Source organism: Scyliorhinus torazame, unplaced genomic scaffold (genome assembly GCF_047496885.1).
Source record: "Scyliorhinus torazame isolate Kashiwa2021f unplaced genomic scaffold, sScyTor2.1 scaffold_836, whole genome shotgun sequence".
Taxonomy (NCBI): Eukaryota; Metazoa; Chordata; class Chondrichthyes; order Carcharhiniformes; family Scyliorhinidae; genus Scyliorhinus; species Scyliorhinus torazame.
Window position 1 is genome coordinate 67,501 of NW_027308563.1, and position 17,500 is coordinate 85,000.

At 42.7% G+C, this 17,500-nt stretch overlaps 1 protein-coding gene and 2 long non-coding RNA genes across 3 annotated transcripts in view; 2 read left to right on the top strand and 1 right to left on the bottom strand.

Annotated features, from left to right (window-relative positions):
* The window catches only part of LOC140406750 (uncharacterized), a 23,079-nt gene extending 11,260 nt beyond the window's left edge, over nucleotides 1-11,819 (bottom strand). The window contains exons 1-2 of the long non-coding RNA XR_011939275.1: nucleotides 11,557-11,819; nucleotides 10,546-10,618 (exon numbers count right to left, since the gene is read on the bottom strand). This is a non-coding gene — a long non-coding RNA (uncharacterized lncRNA). The remainder of the gene's footprint in view (nucleotides 1-10,545; nucleotides 10,619-11,556) is intronic.
* Nucleotides 11,820-12,318: 499 nt separating this feature from the next.
* The window catches only part of LOC140406748 (uncharacterized), a 7,200-nt gene continuing 2,018 nt past the window's right edge, over nucleotides 12,319-17,500 (top strand). The window contains exons 1-2 of the long non-coding RNA XR_011939273.1: nucleotides 12,319-12,445; nucleotides 12,847-12,916. This is a non-coding gene — a long non-coding RNA (uncharacterized lncRNA). The remainder of the gene's footprint in view (nucleotides 12,446-12,846; nucleotides 12,917-17,500) is intronic.
* Nucleotides 12,997-14,972, top strand: LOC140406746 (uncharacterized). The gene is made up of 2 exons (XM_072494694.1): nucleotides 12,997-13,047; nucleotides 13,354-14,972. Exon 2 carries the CDS (start codon nucleotides 13,355-13,357, stop codon nucleotides 14,561-14,563), a length of 1,209 nt encoding a protein of 402 aa, XP_072350795.1. The 5' UTR covers nucleotides 12,997-13,047; nucleotide 13,354; the 3' UTR covers nucleotides 14,564-14,972.

Genomic DNA, 17,500 nt, shown 5'->3' on the forward strand with positions numbered 1-17,500 from the left:
ACCCCCACCCTGACCCTGACCCCGACCCTGACCCTGACCCCCACCCTGACCCCCACCCTGACCCCGACCGTCACCCTCACCCTGACCCTGACCCTAACCCAAACCCTAACCCTAATCCTTAACCCTAACCCCAACCCTAATCCCTAACCCTAAAACCTAACCCTAAAACCTAACCCTAAACCTTAAAACCCTAACCCCTAACCCTAAACCCTAACCTTAACCCTAAACCCCACCCCACGACTATCCCATATTAGAAAAATCATTCTTTAAATTTAATAAATTAACAAACATTTCTGTATCTACGGCAATATGTAGGGCGATCTGGTGTAAGGCCCACAATCTTGGTGCTACTTCAACCCCAACAAGGGTGGTCTCCTCGCTGCAAAGCCTTCCCAGTCACACGCTCAGACATTTAAGCTATTTCATAAAATATATTAAGTTTTATAATTTTAAGTAAACGAAACATATTCTTCTTGGGATACAAGTTCTAACCCTTATCCAACAACCTTTAACCCTTAGAAACCAATAGCACTACAACTTAACCCTAACCAACCCACTACTATCCCATATTAGAAAAATTATTCTTTAGTTCGAATAAATCAACAGACATTTCTGTACAAACGACAAATGACTGGGTAAGCTGGTATAAGACACGCGTTCTTGGTTGTACTTCAACCCTAACAAGGGTGGTCTCCTCGCTGCAAAGCCTTCCCAGCCACACGCTCAGACATTTAAACTATTTTGTAAAATATATTAAGTTTTATAATTTTAAGTAAACGAAACATATTCTTCTTGGGATACAAGTTTTAACCCTTATCCAACAACCCTTAACCCTTAGAAACCAATAGCACTACAACTTAACCCTAACCAACCCACTACTATCCCATATTAGAAAAATTATTCTTTAGTTCGAATAAATCAACAGACATTTCTGTACAAACGACAAATGACTGGGTAAGCTGGTATAAGACACGCGTTCTTGGTTGTACTTCAACCCTAACAAGGGTGGTCTCCTCGCTGCAAAGCCTTCCCAGCCACACGCTCAGACATTTAAGCTATTTCGTAAAATATATTAAGTTTTATAATTTTAAGTAAATGAAACATATTCTTCTTGGGATACAAGTTTTAACCCTTATCCAACAACCCTTAACCCTTAGAAACCAATAACACTACAACTTAACCCTAACCAACCCACTACTATCCCATATTAGAAAAATTATTCTTTAGTTCGAATAAATCAACAGACATTTCTGTACAAACGACAAATGACTGGGTAAGCTGGTATAAGACACGCGTTTTTGGTTGTACTTCAACCCTAACAAGGGTGGTCTCCTCACGGCAAAGCCTTTCCACCTACATACCTGATCATATAAGAGATTCAGAATAATCATGAATTGAATATATATTTTAATTCATTTTAAGACATATTTTTTTTGGGATATTAGTTCTAACTCTTATCCAAAACATTAACCCAATAACTTTACACATTTATAATACACTTCATTCCTCACTTTTTCCTTTATCAAACTATAGTCAAGACGAAAACTGCAAATTCTATACAGTCCACAACCCTAACCCAAACTCCATAAAGAGTGACCTTTTTTATTAAATTTTTTTTCTCTCCCCTATTCTCTTATTCTTATATCTATCCTACAAACCTTCATATTTCTAGCCCTATCCATAATCTTCCCTGACACTATCCTCACTTTTATAAGGTTACCCTTCTGTCCAGAATCCGGAATCCTAACCCTAACCCTAACCCTAAACCTAACCCTAACCCTAACCTAAACCCTAACCTTAAACCCTAACCCTAATTTGGTGTCGTTTTACTAACCCTAACCCTAACCCTAAACCCTAACCCTAACCCCTAAACCCTAACCCCTAACCCCAAACCCTAAACCCTAACCCTAACCCCTAAACCCTAAACCCAACCCTAAACCCAACCCTAACCCTAAACCCAAACCCTTAACCCTAACCCCTAAACCCTACACATTTACAATTTTAAATAATCTTTCATCCCAACCTTCTTATATAACTACAATCTAATCTTCGCTGCTCACGTACTATTTTCCAACTTGTTTTTATTTTAAATTTTTAAATATTTTCTCAGTTCCGTGAAACAAGATGACGTAAAATCCTATGCGGAAAAGAATGTTGAACGTGCGCCAGTAAAGTGGCAGACGCTTCGGCGCTGTATCCCTTATTGGGTGCAGAAAAAAAAGGGTAACCACCCATCTGTCCGTAACCCGGAATCCTAACCTTGACGAGTGCCACGTATAACATTAACTTGTTCCAAGTAGTGTCATAATACACGTTTTTTTTTTTTTTTTTTTTTTTTTTTTTTTTTTTTTTTTTTTTTTTGATTCTTATATCTATCCTACAAATCTTCATATTCCTAGCCCTATCCATAATCTTCCCTGGCACTATCCTCACTTTTATAAGGACACCCTTCTGTCCGTAACCCGGAATCCTAACCCTAACCCCTAAACCCTAACCCCTAAACCCTAACCCTAAACCTAACCCTACCCCTCTCCTCCCCATAACCTTACAGGTTCTTTCTCCTCCCCACAACTCAACCTTACCAGACACCCCCTCCACCCCACAACTCAACCTCATAAATCCCAACTCATCCCCACAATTCAACCTCATAGGCCCCCTCTCTTCCCCATAACTCAACCTCAGTTACTTTCTCCACCCCACAATTAAACTTCGCCAGACCCCCCTTCCTCCCCACAATTCAACCTCACAGGCCCCAACTTCTCCCCACAACTCAACCTCATACGCCCCTTCTCCTCACCCATAGCTCAACCTAACAGATCCTTCCTTCTCCCCACAACTCAACCTCACCAGACCCCCCTTCCTCCTCAGAATTTAGCCTCACAACCCCCAACTCCTCCCCACAATTCAACCCCATAGGTCCCCTCTCCTCCCCACAATTCAACCTCGCGCGATCTTTCTCTTCCCCACAACTCAACCGAACCAGACCCCCCTTCCTCCCCACAACTCAACCTCATAGGCCCTAACTCCTCCCCATAACTAAACCTCACAGGTCCTTCCTCCTTCTGACAACTCAACCTCACCAGACCACCCCTTCCTCCCTACAACCCAACCCCATAGACCCCAAATCCTCCCCACAACTCTATCTCATAGGTCCTTTCTCTTCCCCACAACCCAACCTCACCAGACCACCTTCCTCCCTACAACTTAACCTCACAAGCCCCAACTCCTCTCCACAACTCAACCTCATAAGTCCCCTCTCCTCCCATAACTCAACCTCACAGATCCGTTCTCCTACCCACAACTCAATCTCACCAGACCCCCCTTCCTGCCCACAACTCAACCTCACAGGCCCCAATTCTTCCCCACAACCCAACATTATAGGTCCCCTCTCCTCCCCACAACTCAACCTCACAGGTCCTTTCTCCTCCCCACAACTTAACCTCACCAGACCCCCCTTCCTCCCCACAACTCAACCTCATAAGTCCTTTCTCCTCCCCACAACTCAACCTCATAGGCCCCCCTTCCTCCCCACAACTCAACCTTACAGGCCCCAACTCCTTCCCACAACTCAACCCCATGGATCCCCTCTCCTTTCCACAATTTAACCTCACAGGTCCTTTCTCCTACCGACAACTCAACCTCACCAGACCCCCCTTCCTCCCCACAACTTAAACTTACACGCCCCTACTTCTCTCCACAACTAAATCTCATAGGTCACCTCTCCTTCCCATAACTCAACCTCACAGGTCCTTTCTCCTTCCCACAACTCAACCTCACCAGACCCTCCTTCCTCCTCACAACTCAACCTCGCAGACCATAACTGCTCCCCATAACTCAACCTCATGAATCCCCTCTTCTTCCCACAACTCAACCTCACAGGTCCTTCCTCCTCCTTATAACCCAACCTCACCAGTTTATTTATTTTTTTTCCCCCCACAACTTAACCTCATACACCACAACTCCTCCCCACAACTCAACCTTAGGTATTCTCCTCTCCTCCCCACAACTCAACCTCATAGATCCTTTCCCCTCCCCACAACTCAACCACACCAGACCCCCCTTCCTCCCCATAACTCAACCTCACAGGACCGAACTCCTACCCACAACTTAACCTCATAGGTCCCTTCTCCTCCCCACAACTCAACCTCACAGGTCCTTTCTCCTCCTTACAACTTAATCTCACCGGACCCCCCTTCCTCCCCACAACTCAATTTCATAGACCCCAACTCCTCACCACAACTCAACCCCATACGTCCCCGCTCCTCCCCACAACTCAATCTCACAGGTCTTTTCTCCTCCCCACAACTTAACCTTACCAGACCCCCCTTCCTTTCCACAACTTAACCTCATAGATCACCTCTCCTCCCCACAACTCAACCTCACAGGTCTTTTCTCCTCCCCACGAATCAACCTCACCAGATCCCCCTTCCTCCCCAAAACTCAACCTCACAAGTCCTTTTTGCTCCCCACAACTCAACCTCATAGGCTCCCTTTCCTCCCCACAACTCAACCTCACAGTTCCTTTCTCCTCCCCACAACTCAACCGTACCAGACCCCCCTTCCTCCCCACAACTCAACCTCACAGGTCCTAACTCCTCCCCACAAATTAACCTCATAAATCCCCTCTCTTCCCCACAACTCAACCTCACAGGCCCTTTCTCCTCCCCTCAGCTCAACCGCACCATACCCCCCTTCCTCCCCACAACTCAACCGCACCCGACCCCCTTTTCCTTCCCACATCTCAACCTCACAGGCCCCAACTCCTCCCCACAACTCAACCTGACAGGTCCTTTCTCTTCCCCACAACTCAACCTCATAGGTCCTTCTCCTCCCCACAATTCAACCGTACCAGACCCCCCTTCCTCCCCACAACTCAACCTCACAGGCCCCAACTCCTCTCCACAACTCAACTTCATAAGTCCCCTCTCCTCCCACAACTCAACCTCACAGATCCTTTCTTCTCCACACAACTCAACCTCGCCAGACCTCCCTTCTTCCCCATTACTCAACCTCACAGACCCCAACTCCTCCCCACAACTCAACCTCACAGTCCCCCTCTCCTCCCCATAACTCAACCTCACAAGTCCTTTCTCCTCCCCACAACTCAACCTCACCAGACCCCCCCTTCCTCCCCACAACTCAACCTCACAGGCCCCAACTCTTCCCCACAACTCAACCTTATAGGTCCCCTCTCTTCCCCACAATTCGACCTCACAGGTCCTTTCTTCTCCCCACAACCCAACCTCACTAGACGCCTCTTCCTCCCCACAACTCAACCTCACAGGTCCCAACTCCTCTCCACAACTCAATCTCAGAGGTCCCCTCTCCTCTCCACAACTAAACCTGATAGATTACCTCTCCTTCCCACAACTTAACCTCACAGGTCCTCTCTCCTCCCCACATACTCAACCTCACCAGACCCCCCTTCTTCCCCATAACTCAACCTCATAGGCCCCAACTCCCCCCCACAACTCAACCTCATAGATTCCCTCTCGTCCCCACAACTCAACCTCACAAGTCCTTTCTCCTTCCTACAACTCAATGCTCACCCGACCCTCCTTCCTCCCCACAACTCAACCTCATAGTTCCCCTCTCCTCCCCACAACTCAACTTCACAGGTCCTTTCTTTCCCCCCCCCCCCCACAACTCAACCTCACCAAACCCCCTTTCTCCCCACAACTCAACCTCACAGGTCCTTTCTCCTACCCACAACTCAAACTCACCAGACCCCCTTTCTCCCCACGACTCAATCTCACAAGCCCCAATTCCTCCCCACAACTCAAACTTATAGATTCCCTCTCCTCCCCACAACTGAACCTCACAAGTCCTTTCTCCTCCCCACAACTCAACCTCACCAGACCCTCCTTCCTCCCCACAATTCAACCTCGCAGGCCATAACTGCTCCCCATAACTCAACCTCATAGATCCCCTCTTCTTCCCACAACTCAACCTCACAGGTCCTTTCTCCTCCCTATAACCCAATCTCACCAGTTTATTTTTTTTCCCCCCACAACTCAACTTCATAGACCACAACTCCTCCCCACAACTCAACCTCAGGGATTCCCCTCTCCTCCCCATAACTCAACCTCATGGATCCTTTCTCCTCCCCACAACTCCACTGCATCAGAACCCCCTTTCCTCCCCATAACTCAACCTCACAGGACCCAACTCCTCCCCACAACTCAACTTCATAGGTCCTCTCTCCTCCCCACAACTCAACCTCATAGGTCTTTCTTCCTCCCCACAATCTTAACCTCACCAGACCCCCCTTCCTCCCCACAACACATACCTTACAGGCCCCAACTCCTCTCCACAACTAAATTTCATAGGCCACCTCTCCTTCCCACAACTCAACCTCACAGGTCCTCTCTCCTCCCCACAACTCAACTTTACCAGATCCCCCTTCTTCCCCACAACTCAACCTCACTGGTCCTAACTCCTCCCCACAAATTAACCTCATGAATCCCCCCCTCCTCCCCACAACTCAACCTCATAAGTCCTTTCTCCTCCCCACAACCCAACCTCACCAGACCCCCCTTCCTCCCCACAACTCAACCTCACTGGTCCTAACTCCTCCCCACAAATTAACCTCATAAATCCCCTCTCTTCCCCACAACTCAAACTCACGGGCCCTTTCTCCTCGCCTTAACTCAACCGCACCACACCCCCCTTCCTCCCCACAACTCAACCTCACCCGACCCCCTTTCCTCCCCACATCTCAACTTCACAGGCCCCAACTCCTCCCCACAACTCAACCTCACAGTTCCTTTCTCTTCCCCACAACTCAACCTCATAGGTCCTTTCTCCTCCCCACAATTCAACCGCACCAGATCCCCCTTCCTCCCCACAACTCAACCTCACAGGCCCCAACTCCCCTCCACAACTCAACTTCATAAATCCCCTCTCCTCCCACAACTTAACCTCACAAGTCATTTCTCTTCCCCACAACTCAACCTCACCAGAGCCCCCTCCCCTACAACTCAATCTCACAGGTCCTTTCTCCTCCCCACAACTTAACCTTACCAGACCCCCCTTCCTCCCCACAATTCAACCTCACAGACCCCAACTTCTCCCCACAACTCAACCTCATAAGTCCTCTCTCCTCCCCACAACTCAACCTCATAGGTCCTTTCTCCTCCCCACAATTCAACCGCACCAGATCCCCCTTCCTCCCCACAACTCAACCTTACAGGCCCCAACCCTTCCCCACAACTCAACCTTATAGGTCCCCTCTCCTCCCCACAATTCGACCTCATAGGTCCTTTCTCCTCCCCACAACCCAACCTCACTAGACCCCTCTTCCTCCCCACAACTCAACCTCACAGGTCCCAACTCCTCTCCACAACTCAATCTCAGAGGTCCCCTCTCCTCTCCACAACTAAACCTGATAGATCACCTCTCCTTCCCACAACTTAACCTCACAGGTCCTCTCTCCTCCCTACATACTCAACCTCACCAGACCCCACTTCTTCCCCATAATTCAACCTCATCGGCCCCAGCTCCCCCCCACAACTCAACCTCATAGATTCCCTCTCGTCCCCACAACTCAACCTCACAAGTCCTTTCTCCTTCCTACAACTCAAGTTCACCCGACCCCCCTTCCTCACCACAACTCAACCTCATAGTTCCCCTCTCCTCCCCACAACTTAACTTCACAGGTCCTTTCTCCCCCCCACAACTCAACCTCACCAGACCCCCTTTCTCCCCACAACTCAACCTCACAGGTCCTTTCTTCCTCCACACAACTTAACCTCACCAGACCCCCCTTCCTCCCCACAACACATACCTCACAGGCCCCAATTTTCCCCCCCACAATTTAACCTCATAGGTCCTTTCTCTTCCCCACAACTCAACCTTACCAGACCCCCTTCCTCCCCACAAATCAATCTCACAGGCCCCAACTCCTCCTGATAACTCAACCTCATAGGTCCCCTCTCCTCCCCACAACTCAACCTCACAGTTCCTTTCTCCTCCCCACAATTCAACCTTACTAGACCCCCCCTTCCTCCCTACAACTTAACCTCACAGGCCCCAACTCCTCCCCACAACTCAACCTCATAGGTCCCCTCTTCTCCCACAACTTAACCTCAAGTCCTTTCTCCTCCCCACAACTTATACCACACCAGACCCCCCTTCCTCCCCACAACTCAACCTCATAGACCCCAACTCCTCCCCACAACTCAACCTCATAGGTCCCCTTTCCTCCCCACAATTCAACCTCATACATCCCTTCTCCTCCCCACAACTTATACCACACCAGACCCCCCTTCCTCCCCAAAACTCAACCTCACAGGCCCCAACTCCTCCCCACAACTTAACCTCATAGACACCCTCTCCTCCCACTATTTAACCTCACAGATCCTTTCTCCTCCACATAACTCGACCTCACCGGAGCCCCCCCTTTTTTTCCCACAACTCAACCTTATAGACCCCAACTCCTCCCCACAATTCAACATCATAGATGCACTCTCCTCTCCACAATTCAAACTCAAGGGTCCTTTCTCCTCCCCACAACTCATCCTCACAAAACCACCCTTCCTTCCCACAACTTAACCTTACAGGCCCCAACTCCTCCACACAACTCAACCTCATAGGCCCCAACTCCCCACCACAACTCAACCTCATAGGTCCCCTCTCTTCCCCAGAACTCAACCTCACAAGTCCTTTCTCCTCCCCACAACTTAACCTCACCAGATCCCCTTTCCTCCCCACAACTCAACCTTACAGGCCCCAACTCCTCCACACAACTCAACCTCATAGGCCCCAACTCCTCACCACAACTCAACCTCATAGGTCCCCTCTCTTCCCCAGAACTCAACCTCACAAGTCCTTTCTCCTCCCCACAACTTAACCTCACCAGATCCCCTTTCCTTCCCACAACTCAACCTTACAGGCCCCAACTCCTCCACACAACTCAACCTCATAGGCCCCAACTCCTCACCACAACTCAACCTCATACGTCCCCTCTCTTCCCCAGAACTCAACCTCACAAGTCCTTTCTCCTCCCCACAACTTAACCTCACCAGACCCCCCTTCCTTCCCACAACTCAACCTCACAGGCCCCAACTACTCACCACAACTCAACCTCATAGGTCCACTCTCCTCCCTACAATTCAACCTCACAAGCCCTTTCTCCTCCCCACAACTTAACCTCACCAGACCCCCCTTCCTCCCCACAACTCAACCCCACAGGCTCCAACTCCTACCCACAACTCAACCTCATAGGTCCTCTCTCTTCCCCAGAACTCAAACTCGCAAGTCCTTTCTCCTCCCCACAACTTAACCTCACCAGACCTCACAGACCCCAACTCCTCCCCACATCTCAATCTCATAGATCCCCCCTCCTCCCCACAACTCAACCTCACAGGTTCATTCTCCTCCCTACAACTCAACCTTACTAGACTCCCCTTCCTCCCCACAACTCACCTCACAGGCCCAAACCCCTCCCCACAACTCAACCTCATAGTTCCCCTTTCCTCCCCACAACTCAACCTCACAGGTCCTTTCTTCTCCCCACAACTCAACCTCACAGGTCCTTTCTTCTCCCCACAACTCAACCTCACCATACTCCCCTTCCTCCCCACAACTTAACCTCAACTACTCCCCTTCCTCCCCACAACTCAACCTCATAGATCCCCTCTCCTTCCCACAACTCAACCTCACAGGTCCTTTCTCCTCCCTACAACTTAACCTCACATACCCCCTCTTCTCCCCACAACTCAATTTCACAGACCCCCCTTCCTATCCACAACTTAACTACACAGACCCCCCCTCCTCCCCACAACTTAACCTTATAGGACTCCCCTTTTCCCCACAACTCAACCTTACAGGCCCCCCTTCCTTCCCACAATTCAACCTCACAAGATCCCCCTCCTCCCTACAACTTAATCTCACAGACCCTCCCCCTCCTCCCCACAACTCAACTTTACAGAACCCCCCCCCTCCCCATATTTTAATCTTATAGGGCCCCCCTTCTCCCCACGACTTAATCTCACAAGCCCCCTTCCTCCCCACAACTCAACCTCACAGACCCCCCTCCTCCCTACAACCCCCCCTCTCCACAACTCAACCTCACAGTTCCCCTTCCTCCCCACAACACAACCTCATAAGCCCCTCTTCTCCCCACAACTCAACCTCACAGACCTTTTTCCTCCCCACACCTCAACCTCACAAACCCCCCCCCTCCTCCCCACAACTCAACCTCATAGGCCTCCCTCCTCCCCACAACTCAACCTCACAGGCCCCTTTTCTCTCCCCCACATACCCCCTCATTCACAAACAGCCTACCCCTCCACAAACCCTGTTCCCCACTAAACCGTTTGCCCCCCTACATAAATCATGAAGCTTTAAACCCTGTTTAAATAAAATGATAACTATTCCCAGTTAGTTACATTAGGCAAGTTTTTAATAATTAGAAAATGATCTTTCTCCCTCACATATTTCTGATAATATTCCACCCTTTAATAAGCACAACCACCTCTAACAGATTGTATAAGTGCACATATTATTCAGTTTATGTGTATAATAATATCAAGACACACTTACACAATCCAAAGGACCTTGCTTTTCTCGAATCTTCCTAGTCCAGAATTATACGGGTCCACATACTGTACGGAACCTACAAAAAAATACACATTTCCATAAAGGACAAATATTTTCTGGAAAAACATTGGTTTATATTGTTAACCAAGTTTTTCTTCCCCCCATTACCCCTATATTATCCATTAACACTTCATCCTTGATTGACATAGTCCTGTCCTTAAAAAAAACCCTTGTCCTAACCATAGAAGCCCCTTCCCTCATCTGGGAACTCCTCCTACAGTAGAAACTTCCCTCATCCAACCTTCTCCCTCTACTCCAGCCCGGTCCAAAGCTTACCCATCACTCAAACCTAGTATGCACCCTCCACCCCAACCTTCCCATCCCCTCTACCAAAAGTAAAACCCCTCATTTTGCTTACAACCCCCACCTCGAAACTCCTATAAAAAACTTTGCAAAAAAACCCACCACGACCCACCCCAACAACCAATCACATCCCCCAGTTCTCTCCATAAAACTCCTTTCCATACAAACCCCAGATTTTTTTAAAAAAAACTTTCCCCAAATAATATTTCTCCCTTCCCCTTTAAATATTCATACCATGAAAGGACTAAGATTTATAAAAAATGTTTTTAAAAAAAGAATAATAGCTCATAAGGACCAATTCACTGACTTTTTTCTCATAATTACTACTACAGGTCTTAACTGACGGTTTTTAAACTGACTGCAACACAGACACACATACCTGCTTTTCCCGTTTCACCAGTCACGCTGCGCACCCGACATAAATCCTCCGATATAAAATCTTTCAAACTAATTTTTCATAACGCAGTTCAGTATATAATTGATAGACACTATCCCCCTTTGTTTTATCTTCATAAAGTATAATTAATAAATCCAAAGATCTTCCATAAAACGAAGGTTTTGTTTTAAAAAAATAAACCCGATCCGCCATTTTAACTCCAGCCGAATATAAATTTTCCAGTAAATATACGTCCTAACAGCTTTGTTACTAACCTCGAGTCACGAACAAAGTTGACAGACAAAAGACCTTACCATTCTGTCTTCTCACAACACAAATTACTTCATTAATAACTCGGACTATTATCGGCGATTTCAGCGGCCGCTGGCCACCCGCCATCTTGGTAAAGACAGTTTAAACCGGCAGCCGAGCTTTCCAAGTTCCTGTCACTGCCCATTAAAATCTTTACTAACACACTTTTCTTTAAACACACTTTCCTCAATTACATTCAAAAACTTAAACATTTCTTTACGGAACTCAACCCGCCAAATTATTCTTTTTAATATAAAAAAATATAAATTCCCAATTAAACTACACGAATTAGTTATATATAACGAATCAATGATCAGATATTAAAAAATCAAACCAATTTCTTGTTCGTTTTTAACATTTCATAAAGGATCTTAGGCTATTAGCATTTTTTTGTTAATATAGATAGGATTAAAATTTATTACATAAATATGTGCTGAAGATGGAGAGTGGGATATCGATGAGATGTGTGATTTGATATGATTTCCTTTGGCCAATACGTTTACCAAATTAAATCACATGTTAACCAACATTCATTTTGATGGTTTACAAGACAGTTTAAATGACAATCAAAGGAGATCAAAAAGATAAAAAGCATTTTAAAATAATTAATAGCTCCATATTAATATTACAAAATGTACAATTCCTAATTTAAATATGCTAATTCTTTCAGGTATGTTGACGTTTATGACATCACAGTTTTTTTTTTTAAAAAAAACGGTTTTATGCAGCTGTTACTGGCTGACAGTTGGTCAGAAGCTTCCAGACTCACTCCGGAGTAGGTTGCTTCACCAAATCCTCCATATTTCTACTACGTTTCAGAGAACATTTCTACTATTTTTGATTAATTCTGAGGTAAAACCATTTCAATAATTAATTACCTTTACCTAGTTAAAACTTTTTTTAAAAAAATCTTTTAAATAAGGATTTTTTTAATGGAATTTTTTTAATTTTTTTAAAAAAAAGTAAGATTTTTGATTTGGAAATTTGTGCTACACATTTAGTGAGAGGAAGGCTCTTAGTGGACGAAAAACAGTCCCCTGATGAGCAGTAATGTCTGCGAAACATGTCGGGACCATTGTTTGCCTACAAAATAGGTTTTAGTAGCCCACATAAAGATCTGTACTCTCTACTTCGATGCAGATAGCACAAAATTTTTTTAAAAAGTGGTTTTTCACAAAAAATTTTTCCTCATTTTTTAATAAAAAAGAAATAATTTTTTCAAAAATCTTTAACATTTTGTAATATCTACAAAGGAAGATTCCCATCGTGACATAGCAGAGGGCTAGTCCATCAACCAGTTCGTTTCTCTACACAACTCTCCAGGTAGCATTTTTTAATACAAATATTTTTAATAAAAGTAAATATAAAGTCTAACAAGGAATGATTCCTTCCACTAGATAGTCCACTATTAGACTACATTCAAATTTCAAAAATCTCAGCAAAACCACTCTCAGGTATGTTATAATTTGGGAATAATTCCCAAAAACTTTAAGGCTATTTTCCAGTCTCGCGCCTGGTCGATCTCGTGCTCTCTATCTTTATCACATTAACGTAGTTTGATATACAATAATAATTAAATTAATATAGATACAACAATTTTAAATGGTTTGTATTTTAGGTTACATTTATTCGGTTTTTCCTCAAAAAAAAAAAAAAAAAAAAAAAAAAAAAAAAAAAAAATTTCATCGATAACTAATGTTACTTACATATAAAGTATTTAAAATTATATAAGAAATTAACTCTTTCTGTTTTATTTTAAGGATGAATACCACCATCCTTTTCACTGAAGAAAATTTCGATTTACCAGCAACCAAAATAATGTACAAAATGCTGCAATATATGCATCACCTGACGTTAACAGAAGGGAACATCCCCAAATATATAAAAAAAGTATCCAATACATTAATCAATTCAATTCGACCCATAGGAGTTACCCCGCAAATTAGCTCAAAATTAATAATAAATGCAAATAATTGGGCTCAAACTACCCAAACAATTGTTATAGACCATTATAAAACACACCTAAAAAAATTACTTAACAAATTAGAAAAAGATTTTGGGAAGGAGCGGCCACAAGAGGCATTTGATATGGCAAAAAGGTGGTATAACAAAAATTTCAGACAAAATGCAAGATTCGAGATTATTGAAAAAACTCATAACTACATTTTTAATTCGAATATTAACATTTCACCTATAGACACAAAGGTAATTGACCCTCCGGAAACACAAGACATAAATTCGGATTTCGAATATGCAGCACTAAGTCACAATGACAATTTTACACCTATACCACAAATCCCAACTTATACCACACACTTCGATCTACTAACAACCCCAGTCCAGTCACAATCAAGTGACGACGTAACTGACAGTCCAATTATAAAAATAACCGACGTTAGACACATACCAAATAAAATTTTACCCACTACCACGAATGACGAGACCAAATATATTATATTACAACACCCCCATACATTTTACAAAAATAAAAAATGGTTCTTAATACCAAAAAAGTCTGCTCTAATTATAGGTGACTCCAATCTATCCACTATTAAAAATTGCCCCAACCCCAATATTCAATTGGACAGTTTCCCACGCGCAAAATTCATCCACATTACCTCCGTTTTACATAAATTAAAATCCTGTCCCATAATAAATACAATAATATTTTCCATAGGTATTTTCAACCGTACACAAACATCTACCACTGCTATTAAACAATTACAAATCCTATTAAAAATAGCCGCACAAAAATTCCCCAGAACTAAAATTTTCATCACAGAAATCAATTTTAGCCGCAAACTTCCAGAAAAACAAATCCGAACAATTGTCACTTTAAATGACTTTATTAGAAATAAATGTTATATCCCAAGCATATCAAATAAAGTTTTTACTGTTTCACACAATAATATAACCTGGACAGACGACACAGCCATGGCCATTCTTCACAATTGGTTACAATATATTTGAGGAAAAAAAAAAAAAAAAAAAAAAAAAAAAAAAAAAAAAAAAAAAAAAAAAAAAAAAATTAAATTACCCTAACTATACTTTAAAACTAACTATCGTCCATTTCTACCACCTTTTAGACATATACTGCAGTATCCATTTCTCCCCAAAAAACCTAGCTACTTTATATAGTAGTCTTAGGTAACAAACGGAGAATAAGAGTATCAAAAGTTTTTTTTCTTATGTAAACATTAAAATATGTATTGATATGTATATTATATTTGGTTTCCGTAAATATAAATGTTTATTGATAATTTAGTAAAAGTGTGAATAAAAATAATTATTTTTCCTAAAATATTTTATTAAAAATTGTCCAAGATTCTTAACTGTCATGTACTTGTACTTTCCTAATTATAAGTATATCTAACTTAAATATTTAATTTACAAAAAAAACATTTCTTTTCAAGGTAACCTGGATGTGGCGGTCATCACAAAATGAACAACAATACAATGAATCCCATTTATATCCGGACAAATACATTCATCCCAACCGTTAAAATAATTTTTAAAATGTTACAAAGTATGCACCAATTATCTATTCTTGAAGAGGACACCCCTACACACATTGTACAATTATCAAAGTCACTAATAGACTCAATAAAACCAGCAGGGTTAACTACTACAACAACAAATAGATTAACAATCAATGCAAACAATTGGGTTTATAACACTAAAGTTTTATTAATTCAACATTATAAAACAAACCTGAAAACATTATTTAATAAATTACAAAAAATTATCGATATAAATAGATGCGAGGAAGCTTTTTCAAAAGCTGTACAATGGCACAAAACAAAAGTTAAGAATAAATTCAGAACTAAAACAATCCAAAAAACAAAAGAATATATCTTGAACTTACAAAAGGTCTTAACATTGAAAGGATTAAAAACGACTACTTCTACAAAACAACAACAGGACAATCAACAAATTGCAGGATCACTTTCCGAACATACAGACATCTCAACACCAATAACATTACACAAAAAACAGCAAATACAAACACAAACAGTGCCAAGTACTTCTAAGAATTTAATTATGGAACACATAGTTTCATCCCCGTCATCTACACCGACATGTTCGAGTTTTCTAGGTCTTTTAAAAGCCCCTATCCAATCACTTACTTGGTCCTACAGAGCTGTTAGCCCAGAGATGGATAGACACAACCCTACACAGTCATTACAGACACACTCATCATCACCGGACACAACATTCCCCATGATACAAAAAGTAACTACAATATCTATGATACAACATCTTCACACAAATGACAAGAATGAAGATTGGCCATTTTTGCCACAAAAATCTACATTAATAATAGGAGATTCCAACCTCATGAAAATTAAACATTGTCCGGATCCAAACATACAATTCGACTGTTTTCCTGGAGCAAAATTTTCCCACATCAGTACTGTTCTAAACAAATTACAACCCTCTTCGAAAATACAAAAAGTGGTGTTATCAATTGGTATTGATAACCGCACACAAAAACCTTCCACTGCGATTAAACAACTCGAGATCCTATTGAATACTACAAAACAAAAATTCCCTAAAGCAGAGATTTTTATAGTTGAACTCAATTATAGTGCAAATCTCCCACAAGAACAGAAGAGGACCATCACAGCCTTGAACCAATACATTAACCAGCATTCTTTCATCCCAGCAATTCCGAATAGGTTTTTCCAGGTCCAGTTAGGTAACATTCATTGGACGGACGAAACAGCTATAGCTATACTAAATAATTGGTTAACACACTTACATGGCAATAAAACGAGCCTACAAGAAGAACCACTCAATCTTAACAATACAATAGTTAACATATCAAGTACATTCAAACTTACCATGATACAAGAAAAAATTTTAAACAAAGGATTAACGTTTGTCCCAGTACAAAAGCCAGATAATACACAAATTCAAATAGATCTTGAAAGCTTTTTCAGAAGAATTAAAATCCTCAGTTTTTTTGAATATGCAACATCAGATGACAAACAACCCTTCCTACCTCAATCAAATTGGAACCCACCAGAACAAAAAATAGACCCAGAAATAAAAAGTTTCATCCAAAAAATTAATTCAGACATCACAAAAATCAAACAAGTAAAAGACAAACAAAACTTAACGAGAATGGAACGACAAGCAATCAGGCAGCTTAAATCTAACTTAGATATCATCATAAAGCCAGCAGACAAAGGAAATAATATTGTTGTTATGGATCGACAACAGTATCTTTTTGAAGCTTATCGACAACTTAACAACAAGGAGTACTACACTAAGTTATCAACACCAATATACCATCAAACATATGACCAGATTACAGGCTTGATGGTACAATTACACAATTTACAGTATATTACTGAAAAACAATTGGAATATTTTACACAATTACAACCCTTACCACGAATATTTTATCTCCTCCCAAAAATACATAAAAATCCGGAAACATGGACAGTTCCACATAAAATTCCCCCAGGTAGACCCATAGTCTCAGACTGCGGGAGCGAATCATATAGAATTGCAGAGTACATAGACTCATTTCTAAACCCCTTAGCCCAAAAACATCCGAGCTACATCAAAGACACCTTTCATTTCGTTGAAATTGTTAGATCCCTAAATCTCACTTCTAAAACAATGTTATTCACTATGGACGTTGACAGTCTCTACACCAACATTGAGACGGATAGAGGAATTGAGGCGGTGAGGAATATTCTTAAGAGACATTGGCAACCCAATAGACCAGATGCAATCCTCGTCCAATTACTACACTTAGGCCTAACGAGAAATGACTTTCAATTTAATAATGAACATTATTTACAGATTAAAGGTACAGCAATGGGAAAGAAATTTGCACCGGCCTATGCCAATATTTACATGGCGGAATGGGAACAAACAGTCTTCAAAAAGTGC